The following is a 12,742-nucleotide window of genomic DNA, read 5'->3' as shown; positions in this document are numbered from 1 at the left end:
TGGGGAGGGACTTCTTCCAAGGTTCTGGAGGGACAGGACGAGGGGCAATGGGGATAAACTGGAGAGGAGTAGATTGAGACTTGACATAAGGAAGAACTTCTTGATGATGAGAGGGATGAGGCCCTGGCTCAGGTTTCTCAGAGCAGGGGTGGCTGCCCCATCCCTGGAGGGGTTCAAGGCCAGGTTGGATGGGGCTTGGAGCCCCTGATCCAGTGGGAGGTGTCCCTGCCTGTGGCAGGAGGTGGGACTGGAAGGGCTTGGAGGTCCCTTTGAACCCAACACATTCCATGATTATAGGAAATGTAATTTCTTCGTTCTCTCCGTTCCAGACCAAAACAAATGTGAAGAAACGAGCTCCAACCATTAAAAAGGTCTCACCGAGCGCGCCGTAAGTTGCCGTGACCCACCCTGGTCTGGTGGAACGCTTGGAAACCATACGGGTTCCACTTTGCTGGATTTCTTTCACTCTTCTTGACCTTTTTAGCTTTTTTAAGAGTCATTAATCGCCTTCCAAACTGATTTGTCTTTGTATTTTGCTCCTTCCAGGAAGGATCCCATCCCCATCCCCACCACCCAGGCAGCAGAAGCCGTTCCAGGTAAGGCTTGGTCGCCTCTCGTTGAGGTTCTTGTTTCTCCTCTTGAGTGGAAACAGGAGAAATGATGGCAAATTGGTGAAAAACCCATGAAAGCACAAAAATTGTGTGTTTTGAGACATGGGAAACACCAGCCGGACAGGTTGGAGAACCATGGAATGGGTTGGGTTGGAAGGAACCTCAAAGCCCATCCAGTCCCACCTCCTGCCATGGGCAGGGACACCTCCCACGGGATCAGGTTGCTCCAAGCTCATCTTCAACACCTCCACGGATGGATGGAGCAGCCACCACTGCTCTGGGCAACCTGGGCCAGGGTCTCCATGCCCTCAGTGTGAAGAATTTCTTCCTAGCATTTCATCTCGATCTTTCCTCTTCCAATTTCAAGCCCTTCAGGCAATCCTGAAGAAATTCTCTCGCTCCATGGTCTTCACTCATCACTTTTTTGAGGTCAACTGATGATGGTCTAGGTTGGTTTGCAGATGAAACTGGGTTGATGTGTATTTTTCGCTCAAGCGTTTCCCTGGCTGACCTGGGTTTGGGGGTTTTACTCAGGGAAAAAGGAGAAGATGATGAAATCGGCTTTAAAGGGAGACGCTAAATCCCAGAAACCTTCCAATGCTTTGAGTAAGAGAGAGGGAACCTTGGAGCACCTTCCAGTACTTGAAGGAGCTCCAGGAAAGCTGAGGAGGGACTTTCTGTGAAGGCTTGAAGTGATGGGACGAGGGGGATGGCTTGAAACTGGAGAGGAGAAGACTTAGACTGGACATAAGGAGGAATTTCTTCATGATGAGGTTGGGAGGCCCTGGCCAAGGTTGCCCAGAGCAGCGGTGGCTGCTCCATCCCTGGAGGTGTTGAAGGCCACGTTGGATGGGGCTTGGAGCTCTTGATCCACTGGGAGGTGTCCCTGTCCAAGGCAGGAGGTGGAACTGGATCCTCCTTGAGGTCCCTTCAACCCGACCCGTTTTGGATTCTCTGAAACGCAGACTTGTTCTTTCCTGTCTCCTCCTCCCACCTCTCAGAGTAGGAATTTAAGGTTGAATCCAAGTTTTTTGCACCTTGAGGTCGAGATGGTTGGGCAGGGAGGCCACGTTCTTGCAGCTTCAACAGCGTTGGGGTTATCAGTGCTGGTTGTTGGGCTGGAATGGTAGAGGACCAAGAAAAGCAGGTGGGGTTGGAGATTTAGTCCCTTCCCCAGCCGCACGGTCGTCCTGCAAAGCTGGGATGAGCTTCTCCTGCTCACGGGGGAGGAGCAGCAGGATCTTCTCTGGTTGGAGGGCTCAGAATATCTGGCAGGAGAACGGGTCGTGCAATTTCTTCTTCTTTTGCCAACGGAGTAGAGTGAGATCCTGGAATGAAGGATCTTTATGCTCTTCCCTTCCAGCAGAAGCTGTTGTAGATGAAGATGTTCCCATCTCAACTGAAGTCGAAATGGAAGTGGAGGGGACGAGACCTTCAGAGACGCAGAGCGAGATGGAACAGGAAGGAGTCACGGAGCCTGTGAAGGTGGAGGAGACCACGGCTGAAGGAGGGATGGACCCTGCACCTGCGGCAGGTAATTCCCACACCAAGATGTCATGGGAATCGTGGGATTGGTTGGAAAAGACCTTGGAGATCAGGTCCAACCATCCCTGTACACCACTAAACCAGAGCCCTGAGCATCTCATCTACTTGGCTTTGAAACCCCTCCAGAGACAGGGACTCCACCACCTCCCTGCGCAGCCTCTCCAGGGCCCCAGAACCCTTTCCGTGAAGAAATGATTCCTGATGTCCAATCAGAACCTGCTCCGGTGCAGCTTGAGGCCATTGCCTCTTGTCCTGTCACTTGTCACTATGGAGAAGTGACCCACCTCACCACAACCTCCTTCCAGACAGTTGCAGACAGCGATGAGGTCTCCCTCACCTCCTCTTCTCCAGGCTAGACAACCCCAGGTCCCTCAGCTGCTCCTCAGAACCTTGTTCTCCAGCCCTTTCCCCAGCTCCATTCCTTTCTCTGGACGTTCTCCAGCACCTCAATGTCCTCCTTGGCGTGAGGGACCCAAAACTGACCCCAGGATTCGAGCTAAGGCCTCGCCAGGAGGGACAATCCCATCGCTGCTCCTGCTGGCCACCCCATGGCTGATCCAAGCCAAGATGCCATGGGCCTTCTCGGACACCTGGGCCACCGCTGGCTCATGTTCAACCACATTCAACCAACCTCCCCAGGTCCTTCTCCTCGAGGCAGTTCCAGCCGCTCTTCCCCAGGCCTGGAGCTCCATGGGGTTGTTGTGCCCCAAGTGCAGGACCCGGCACTCGGCCTTGGTGAACCTCAGCTCGTCAGTCGCAGCCTAGAAGCCACATTTTGAGCTGTAAATTATGGGATGTTTGATGTTGATGTCCTCTTCCAGTTATTCCTTCAGAGCCAGCAGCACAGGAGCCTGACGTGGCGGCGCTGGAGGAGGAGGAGGTTGATGAAGCTGGAATCGATGAAGGTGATTGCAGAGTGACCCTAAAGGAGCTTCCAGTAGGGAAAGGGGCTCCAGGAGAGCTGGGGAGGAACTTCTGGTCAGGGAGGGCCGGGAGAGAATGAGGGGAATGATTTTGAGCTGCAAGAGGGGAGATGGAGATGAGATCCTGGGGAGAAATGTTCTCCTGGGAGGGTGGGGAGACCCTGGCCCAGGTTGCCCAGAGCAGGGGTGGCTGCCCCATCCCTGGAGGGGTTCAAGGCCAGGTTGGATGGGGCTGGGAGCCCCTGATCCAGTGGGAGGTGTCCCTGCCCATGGCAGAGAGTGGAGCTGGATCCTCTTTGAGGTCCCTTCCCACCCAACTCATTCCATGAAGGAGCATGTTGTTGGTTGGTGAGTTGTTGGTGAATCTGGAACTGAGAGGAACCCGAGCACTGCTCAATCCCACCCATTTTTTTAGGAGCTGCGGCAGAGCCTGCAAGGAGCGAGGAGGCAGCAGAGCCACCCAGCAAGGTCAGTCGGACCAGGGGTGGGTCATCCTGGGGGCTTGGATCCATGGCTGGAGGGCAGGGAGGATCTAGAGAGGGACCTGGCCAGGCTGGATCCATGGCTGGAGGGCAGGGAGGATCTAGAGAGGGACCTGGCCAGGCTGGATCCATGGCTGGAGAGCAGGGAGGATCTCGAGAGGGACCTGGCCAGGCTGGATCCATGGCTGGAGGGCAGGGAGGATCTAGAGAGGGATGTGGCCAGGCTGGATCCATGGATGGAGGGCAGGGAGGATCTAGAGAGGGATGTGGCCAGGCTGGATCCATGGATGGAGGGCAGGGAGGATCTAGAGAGGGGTCTGGCCAGGCTGGATCCATGGCTGGAGGGCAGGGAGGATCTAGAGAGGGATGTGGCCAGGCTGGATCCATAGATGGACATTGAGGTCCTGGAGTGCATCCAGAGTAGGGGACAGAGCTGGGAAGGGTCTGGAGAACAAGGTTCTGAGGAGCAGCTGAGGAACCTGGGGTTGTTTAGCCTGGAGAAGAGAAGGTGAGAGGAGACCTTTTTGCTGTCTACAACCGACTGGAAGGTTTTTTCCAACCTGCTGGTTTGATGATTCCATGAGTTTTGGGGTAATTTCAATCTTTTAACGCGGATTTGGAGTTAAAAAACTTAACATCTCCTTCTGCTCCCTCACAGGACCCTGAAGACAGCTGTGTGGTGCTCATTTCAAACCTCCCTGAGAAAGGCTTCTTGGTCGAGGATGTTTCCAACCTGGCGAAGCCTTTTGGAGGCGTGAGGGACGTCCTCATCGTATCCTCGCACAGGAAGGTCATTGCAGTTGGTGTTAATTCATAGTGATTATTCCAGCAATGCATCCAGCTCTGGAGTCCTCAGCAGCGAGTCCAGAGGAGGCCATGGAGATGATCCAAGGGCTAGAGAACCTCCTGTGTGAGAAGGTTGGGGAGTTGGGGTTGTTCAGCCTGGAGAAGAGAAGGCTCCAAGGAGATCTTGGAGCATCTTCCAGTAGGGAAAGGGGCTCCAGGAGAGCTCGGGAGGGGCTCTGGATCAAGGAGGGCAGAGACAGGATTGGGGGAAAGGGTTTTGAGCTTCAAGAGAGGAGATTGAGATGAGATCTTGGGGAGAAATGTTCTCCTGGGAGGGTGGGGAGGCCCAGGTTGCCCAGAGCAGTGGTGGCTGCCCCATCCCTGGAGGGGCGCAAGGCCAGGTTGGATGGGGCTGGGAGCCCCTGATCCAGTGGGAGGTGTCCCTGCCCGTGGCTGTGGTGGAGCTGTGGGTGGTCTTTGAGGTCCCTTCCCACCCAACCCATTCCATGGTTGGTGCTGGGTTGGGGAGCAGCCCATGGCTTTCTAACCCAACTTCATGTGACACCATCTCATGGTCCCCTTTTTGGGTGGCTTTGCTGCTAAATCTCATGGTTTTAGTAAAACTGGGGTTGGTTTTCTTTCCAAAGGCCTATCTGGAGATCAACAGGAGCTCTGCCGATTCCATGGTCAAGTTCTACACCTGCTTCCCGATGTCCCTGGATGGAAACCAGCTCTCCATGGCCACCGTGCCCCAGTGCAGCACCGTGAAGGACGAGGTCGGTGGGGGCTTCCCAGAACCTGAAGGGGCTCCAGGAGAACTGAGGAGGGATGTCTTCTTCTTCCAAGGGCCTGGGGGGATGGGACGAGGGGAACGGCTTTAAAGTGGAAGGGGGAAGATTGGGATTGGACGTTAGGAAGAAGCTCTTTACGATGAGGGTGAGGAGGCCCTCCATCCATGGATCCAGCCTGGCCACATCCCTCTCTAGATCCTCCCTGCCCTCCAGCCATGGATCCAGCCTGGCCACATCCCTCTCTAGATCCTCCCTGCCCTCCATCCATGGATCCAGCCTGGCCACATCCCTCTCTAGATCCTCCCTGCCCTCCATCCATGGATCCAGCCTGGCCACATCCCTCTCTAGATCCTCCCTGCCCTCCAGCCATGGATCCAGCCTGGCCACATCCCTCTCTAGATCCTCCCTGCCCTCCAGCCATGGATCCAGCCTGGCCACATCCCTCTCTAGATCCTCCCTGCCCTCCATCCATGGATCCAGTCTGGCCAGGTCCCTCTCTAGATCCTCCCTGCCCTCCAGCCATGGATCCAGCCTGGCCAGGTCCCTCTCTAGATCCTCCCTGCCCTCCAGCCATGGATCCAGCCTGGCCAGATCCCTCTCTAGATCCTCCCTGCCCTCCAGCCATGGATCCAGCCTGGCCAGGTCCCTCTCTAGATCCTCCCTGCCCTCCAGCCATGGATCCAGCCTGGCCAGGTCCCTCTCTAGATCCTCCCTGCCCTCCAGCCATGGATCCAGCCTGGCCAGATCCCTCTCTAGATCCTCCCTGCCCTCCAGCCAGGGATCCAGCCTGGCCAGATCCCTCTCTAGATCCTCCCTGCCCTCCAGCCATGGATCCAGCCTGGCCAGATCCCTCTCTAGATCCTCCCTGCCCTCCAGCCATGGATCCAGCCTGGCCAGATCCCTCTCTAGATCCTCCCTGCCCTCCAGCCATGGATCCAGCCTGGCCAGATCCCTCTCTAGATCCTCCCTGCCCTCCAGCCATGGATCCAGCCTGGCCACATCCCTCTCTAGATCCTCCCTGATCTCCATCCATGGATCCAGCCTGGCCAGGTCCCTCTGTAGAAGGATTTTTGGAGGCCGTGAGTGCCTCTAAGCTCATGTCTTACCACTCTTCTCATTTTGTCTTCCAAGGAGGCGATTTTCACTGCTCTCATCCAAGATTCTGACCCAAAGGTGGGTGCTCGCAGCTTTTCCTCCCTGTGTCCTCAATCCTGGAATGGGTGGAGGTGGAAAGGACCGTGAGGAGCTTCTAAAGGGGGGGACCGTGAGGAGCTTCTAAAGGGGGACCGTGAGGAGCTTCTAAAGGGGGGGACCGTGAGGAGCTTCTAAAGGGGGACCTTGAGGAGCTTCTAAAGGGGGACCTTGAAGAGCTTATAAAGGTGGATGTTGGATGGAGCTTGGAGCCCCTGATCCAGTGGAAAATGTCCCAGGGGATGGGACTGGCTGGGCTTTGACGTTCCATCCAACCCGAAGTGTCCTGTGATGTGGTGACTCTCGCTATCGCTGACTCTTTGAGGCCTCGCGTAGGGAGTGGTTGAGTGCGCTGGTTGAGGGTTGCGAACGCTGGTTTGTGGTGGGATCTGAACTAACCCAGTTCAGGAGCTTCTCATCAAGCGTGGCATGAAGTTCAACCAGGTCTGGCTGTCCCTTTATCTCCAGGTGGACCCCGAAACCGCGCGTCACCGCTTTGTGCATCTGGGGAACTTGCCGGACGACGGTTACAGAGAGCTCGAAGCCGTTTGCGTTGGGCTTCGCTTCGGGAAGGTGGATCACTACGTGGTGCTGAAGAACAAAAACAAGGTGAGGGGTGATTTCTGTGGCGTGAAGATCCTTTTTGAGGAGAAAAAAGTGTTTGAAAAGTGGGTTTTTCATCTCTCGATGTCAAGAAAGTTCTGGTGGTGAGAGATGAACGATTCCACCACCTCCAAGAGCAAGAAAACAGTTCGTCCGATGTGGTTTCTTGCTGCAAGAGGGGAGATGGAGGTGAGATCTTAGGGAGAAATGTTCTCCTGGGAGGGTGAGGAGGCCCTGGCCCAGGTTGGATGGAGCAGTGGTGGCTGCCCCATCCCTGGAGGGGTTCAAGGCCAGGTTGGAGGGGGCTGGGAGCCCCTGATCCAGTGGGAGGTGGAACTGGATGATCTTTGAGATCCCTTCCAACCCAACCCATTCCATGACTATATGACCAGAACCTCTTCTTCCAGCTGATGGGAAGTGAAGGTGGTGAAACCTTCCAGGAATTCTGGGTATCCTGAGCTGTTCCAGTGTCCTGGTTGGTTGAAGCTTCTCCTCCTCTTCCCATAGGCCATCGTGCAGCTGGACAGCCCCAAGTCAGCTCGCTCCATGTTCAGCTTCCTGCAGAGACATCCCTACAGGATGGGGGAGCACACCTTGACCTGCACCTTGTCACCCCACGGAGACTCCAACGAGGTGAGGACTTCCCTTCTTTTTGTGTCGTAGGTTGGATCTAGAGAGGGATGTGGCCAGGCTGGATCCATGGCTGGAGGGCAGGGAGGATCTAGAGAGGGACCTGGCCAGGCTGGATCCATGGCTGGAGGGCAGGGAGGATCTAGAGAGGGATGTGGCCAGGCTGGATCCATGGATGGAGGGCAGGGAGGATCTAGAGGGGGATCTGGCCAGGCTGGATCCATGGCCGAAGCCAACGGGATGAGGTTCAACCAGGCTCGGTGTCAGGTCCTGCTCTTGGGTCACAACAACCCTGAGCAGCTCCAGGCTTGGGGAGAGTGACTGGAAAGCTGCCTGGAGGAGAAGGCCCTGGGGGTTGCTGGTCAACAGCAGCTGAACATGAGCTAGCGGTGGCCCAGGTGGCCAAGAAGGCCAAGGGCATTTTGGCTTAGATCAGACACAGCGTGGCCAGCAGGGCCAGGGGGGCAATTGTGCCCCTGGCCTCGGCACTGTGAGGCCACATCTCGAGTCCTGGGGTCAGTTCTGGGCCTCTCACGCTACGAAGGACCTTAAGGTCCTGGAGCACGTCCAGAGAAGGGAACGGAGCTGGGAAAGGGGCTGGAGAACAAGGGTTCTGAGGAGCAGCTGGGGGACCTGGGCTAGGTGAGGCACTCAGGGCTCTGGTTTAGTGGTGGGTTTGGTTTGAGCATCTCCAGCTGGTTTTAGGGAGCAGGTTTTGCGCAGATCGTTGGCCTCCATGGTCGTTCATGCTCTCCTTGAACCATCAAGCGTTGTTGGGTTTTCTGAGCAGCTTCCTCATTTGGGATCCACGGACTGTGTCAGCAGGGGATCTAGGAGGACATTTTTGATGGGATCTCCTGCAGATGCTGCCCAATTTCATTGGTGACGCTGTAGGACGTCCAAGGATGCAGCACCAGCTGAGATCCACCAGCACCCCTGTGAGGCCAGGCTGGGAGAGTTCAGCCTGGAGAAGAGAAGGCTCCAAGGAGACCTTCGAGCAGCTTCCAGTAGGGAAAGGGACTCCAGGAGAGCTGGGAGAAGATGAGGGGAATGGTGTGGAGCTGCAAGAAGGGATGTTGAGATGAGATCTTGTGGAGAAATGTTCTCCTGGGAGGTGGGGAGGCCCTGGCCCAGGTTGCCCAGAGCAGGGGTGGCTGCCCCATCCCTGGAGGGGTTGAAGGCCAGGTTGGATGGGGCTTGGAGCCCCTGATCCCGTGGGAGGTGTCCCTGCCCATGGCAGGGGTGGAACTGATGGACTTTGAGGTCCCTTCCACCCCAACCTGTTCCGTGATTCTTCTGAGCTGCTTTAGTTTGCATTTCAATTCCCATCATGAACTTCAGAACAGAAATTATGCTCGTGGTTGACGCTACCATTTAATGTCTTCCCTTGGATTAACTTTGGAGCTGGAGAACCTGATGTTCAGCTTCAGGAGCTTCTCCTGCCCAGCAGATGTCACTAATGAGGTTTCTTGGCACAGAAAATGAAGTGAGATATGGGACCTTCAGCTCTTCTGCTGAGGAACCTCGGTCAGGGATGAGTTTGGGAGCCCTTTGCGATCCAGATCTTTCTCCTTGGATCTCGTGGGGGCCAGAAGAAGGTGTCTCTGTCACTGTAGGGGATGTGGAGATGCTGGTGCTAGTGGCTCCTCGATGGTGGAGATGGAAGCACTCGCTCTGTATCATTGTGGTCATTGTCCTAGAATCCTGGAATGGGTTGGGTTGGAAGTTCCACCTCCTGCCTTGGACAGGGACACCTCCCACTGGATCTGGTTGCTCCAAGCCCCATCTAAGGTTACCTTCAACACCTCCAAGGACGGAGCAGCCACAGCTTCTCTGGACAACCTGCTCCAGGGCCTCCCCACCCTCCCAGGAGAACGTTTCTCCTCAAGATCTCACCTCAATCTCCCTTTGTGCTGCTCCAAACCATTCCCCTCATTCTGAGGGCTTTGAGGTCCCTTCCCACCCAAGCTGCTCAAGCTTTCAGGCTCATGGTGGCTTCAACACCCGCATTAGGTCAATGTTGTGGTGACGATTCTCAAAACCGTAGACCTTTAACCCATTTTTTTTGCCTTCCAGGCTGAAGTTGAGAAGATGGAAGAGAAGAAGGAGGAGCCCCGTGGTGGCAGGTACGCCCTCGGGCTCTTTAAGGGGTTTTGTGTCCATAACTTCCCGGGAACGTGTATCCAAAGCTCCTCAGGCTTCTGACCCACCTTTACTGAGCAGAAACCGCCTGTGAGCTCCATCAGCCGTGTCCTTCTGGCGGTTCTTCCAAGCCTGGTTGAGCAGGATCTCCAGGTTCTGCTGCCCGGCTGGGATTTTCGGCTTCGCTTGAAATCCTGGAGATGGAAAAATGAGTCGAAATGAGTCGCAATCCCATTTTCCATGTAATTTGTTGAGTTAGTCCTCTTTAACCCACCACGACCAGGCCTTTACAGCGTCTCCTGGGAGCAGGTTTGGAGTCCCACCTCGGTAAGCCAAATTTTCATGTATTTAACCCGGCAGTGACCGCTTTCCATCGTCCTTCTAGCGCTTTTCTCTGTCCCAGCTCTGTTGTTTCTGTTGCCAAACGCTCCGAATCAACCAACCCGTCTTCGTTTAACTCATTAACCTTCGCTTCGCGCTGCGGGAACAGGAACCTGGAAACGAGCAACAGGTTGGGATGTTCCACTTCAAGCTGGTTGATGGACGTTGCTTGTGGAATTTCGACGCGGGGAGGAACGTCGGTTGGGGTTGGAGCCTCGATTCTGGGGGTTTATTAATGGAAGGTCACGAGAAGGGGTCTTGTTGACGAATAACGACTCCGAGCTGCTGCTGTGACTCAAACCCGTGTTTCTCGCTCGGTTTTATGGTGAAAAGCAGAAGCAAAGCGTGTGCTGATGGTCCCACACCTCAACTTGGACCGATGTCATTGTGTTTTCGTGGACTCTCACTGTGTTTTCAAATCGTGCTGCTTCCAAAAGCCACGCCGGGTGTTCCTGGTTCCGTGGAACCTCTTCCAGGTCCCAACCAGGTCTGGAAGTGTCTGTGTCCAACAATTCCTGATTCGCAGGTGAGGAACCTTTTGGTTTCCAGCCTGGAGACCTTTAGGAGTGGGGATTGATCGAACCTGGTGGTTTTCACATGGGTCTCCTGCCCAGCGTCCTGCTGGGGTGGGTGAATGGATGAGGAACCCAGAATTCCTCCTGCAGACAGCGGCAAACGCGTCCTCCTTGTCTCAAGTGTCTTCTCCTGGTGGCCTGAGCACTTCCTCTCTTGAGTTCTCCGTGTTCCATCAGCAGCAAGAAAGATCATCAGTGGTGGGAAGACCTTGTCGTGCGTTTCATAGAATCACAGAAGGGCTGGGGGAGGAAAGGACCTCGAAGCCCATCCAGATCCAACCTGGCCATGGGCAGGGACACCTCCCACGGGATCAGGGGCTCCCAGCCCCATCCAACCTGGCCTTGAACCCCTCCAGGGATGGGGCAGCCACCCCTGCTCTGGGCAGCCTGGGCCAGGGCCTCCCCACCCTCAGCGTGAAGAATTTCTTCCTAATGTCTCATCTCAACCTTCCCCTTTCCAGTTTAAAGCCATTTACCTTCATCCTGTCCCTCCAGACCCTTGGGAGAAGTCCCACCCCAGCTCTCCTGGAGCCCCTTTCCCTACTGGAGGCTGCTCAGAGGTCTCCCTGGAGCCTTCTCTCCTCCAGGCTGAACCACCCCAACTCTCTCAGCCTCCTATGGGAGGTTCTCCAGCCCTCACATCATCTCCGTGGCCTCTCCTGTACGTGTTCCAACAGCTCCATGTCCTTCTTATGATGAGGATTCCAGAGCTGGACCCAGGACTCCAGGTGGGTCTCCCAGAGCGGAGCAGAGGGGCAGGATCCCCTCCCTGGCCCTGGTGGCCACGCGGCTCTGGATGCAGCCCAGGACTCGGGGGGTTTCTGGGCTTCAAGCTCCCATTGGTGGCTCCGTTGAGCTTCTCCTCCATCACTGTTCCCATCACTCAATATTTCTGGGCAGGGAAGGAGTCGCGATGTTTGAGGAGCAGGAAGAGTTGCCTTTCTAGTTCCTTGGAACGAGGAGGCAACCTGGAAGAACCTTTGGACGCTTCTGGAAGCTTGGTGGTGGCCCAGCCCAAGCAGATGGTCCATCCCACCTTGAATGACTCCACAGTCTCCAAGGACACCGATCCATGAGCTTGGCTTTTGTTTCCCTCAACCGAAACACCTGAACTTTCCTTCTCCACGTCAAGATGCATGGACCGTCTCACTACTCCCTTGAAGCTTGATGTGTAGGAAGGACCTTGTTTCCCTGCTGTGAAGCAGCACCAGGTCCTTGGGTTTGTCCTCCATGTTGGCTCCCACGCCAGGAATCTCTCCTGCAGGTCTCCCTGTTCTTTCTTTCCTACGTTCTTGAGATGTTTCCATCACTTGGTGCTTCATGAAGCTCCCTCCTCTTTATCTCCACCCTCCTTCTACAGCTTCGCACTCCACTTGGAATCTCTCTACATGGTTTGGAGGCCACCAAGGGGTTTAGTTAAGCTTCTTTATGCATCCATGGCCAACGTGGACCTCCAGAGCTGCCCCTCTGGCCTTCTGCTGTGAGGAATCCAGGGAATGTGTCCTCTGAGGACCTGGGAGACGTTGAATCCTGTGGTGTGAGTTGCTCCGGCACAAAGAGCAGATGAGCCCTGGCTGCTGGGCCTCCTCGAAGCACTCAAGTAACAACTTTGAGTTGATTACGGCTCCAAGAAGCGTCTTCAAGATGAATGATGTTGGTTTTCGTGCAATGATGGAACATGTTGGGTTGGAAGGGATCTCAAAGTCCATCCGGTTCCACCCCTGCCATGGGCAGGGACACCTCCCACTGGATCAGGGGCTCCAGCCCCATCCAACCTGGCCTTGAACCCCTCCAGGGATGGGGCAGCCACCACTGCTCTGGGAAACCTGGGCCAGGGCCTCCCCACCCTCATCATGAAGAATTTCTTCTTGATGTCTCATCTCAATCTTCTCCTCTCCAGTTTAAAGCCATTCCCCTCATCCTGTCACCCCAGAGCCTTGGAAAAAGTCCCTCCCCAGCTCTCCTGGAGCCCCTTTCCCTACTGGAACCTGCTCTGAGGTCTCCCTGGAGCCTTCTCTTCTCCAGGCTGAACAACCCCAACTCTCTCAGCCTCCTACGGGAGGTTCTCCAGCCCTCACATCA

The 12,742-nt window shown here is 55.5% G+C and overlaps 1 protein-coding gene across 7 annotated transcripts in view; it reads left to right on the top strand.

Annotated features, from left to right (window-relative positions):
* Positions 1–12,742, top strand: part of ZNF638 (zinc finger protein 638) — a 35,865-nt gene that overhangs the window by 11,214 nt on the left and 11,909 nt on the right. For 5 of the 7 annotated variants that reach the window (XR_011337397.1, XM_069856605.1, XM_069856602.1 and 2 more), the window contains exons 8-18: positions 330–388; positions 547–596; positions 1,975–2,145; positions 2,978–3,061; positions 3,495–3,547; positions 4,220–4,351; positions 4,995–5,123; positions 6,270–6,311; positions 6,798–6,938; positions 7,440–7,565; positions 9,639–9,688. Coding sequence is in view for 6 of the 7 variants with exons in the window: in XM_069856605.1 (XP_069712706.1) it covers positions 330–388; positions 547–596; positions 1,975–2,145; positions 2,978–3,061; positions 3,495–3,547; positions 4,220–4,351; positions 4,995–5,123; positions 6,270–6,311; positions 6,798–6,938; positions 7,440–7,565; positions 9,639–9,688 (1,037 nt within the window). In the remaining variant the exon portion in view is untranslated. The remainder of the gene's footprint in view (positions 1–329; positions 389–546; positions 597–1,974; positions 2,146–2,977; positions 3,062–3,494; positions 3,548–4,219; positions 4,352–4,994; positions 5,124–6,269; positions 6,312–6,797; positions 6,939–7,439; positions 7,566–9,638; positions 9,689–12,742) is intronic. The other 2 variants (XM_069856603.1, XM_069856604.1) reach the window with 2 other exon arrangements.

This window comes from Phaenicophaeus curvirostris, chromosome 4 (assembly GCF_032191515.1).
Source record: "Phaenicophaeus curvirostris isolate KB17595 chromosome 4, BPBGC_Pcur_1.0, whole genome shotgun sequence".
Taxonomy (NCBI): domain Eukaryota; kingdom Metazoa; phylum Chordata; class Aves; order Cuculiformes; family Cuculidae; genus Phaenicophaeus; species Phaenicophaeus curvirostris.
Note: the sequence above shows the minus strand (reverse complement) of the source record. Positions and strands in the feature narration are given on the sequence as shown.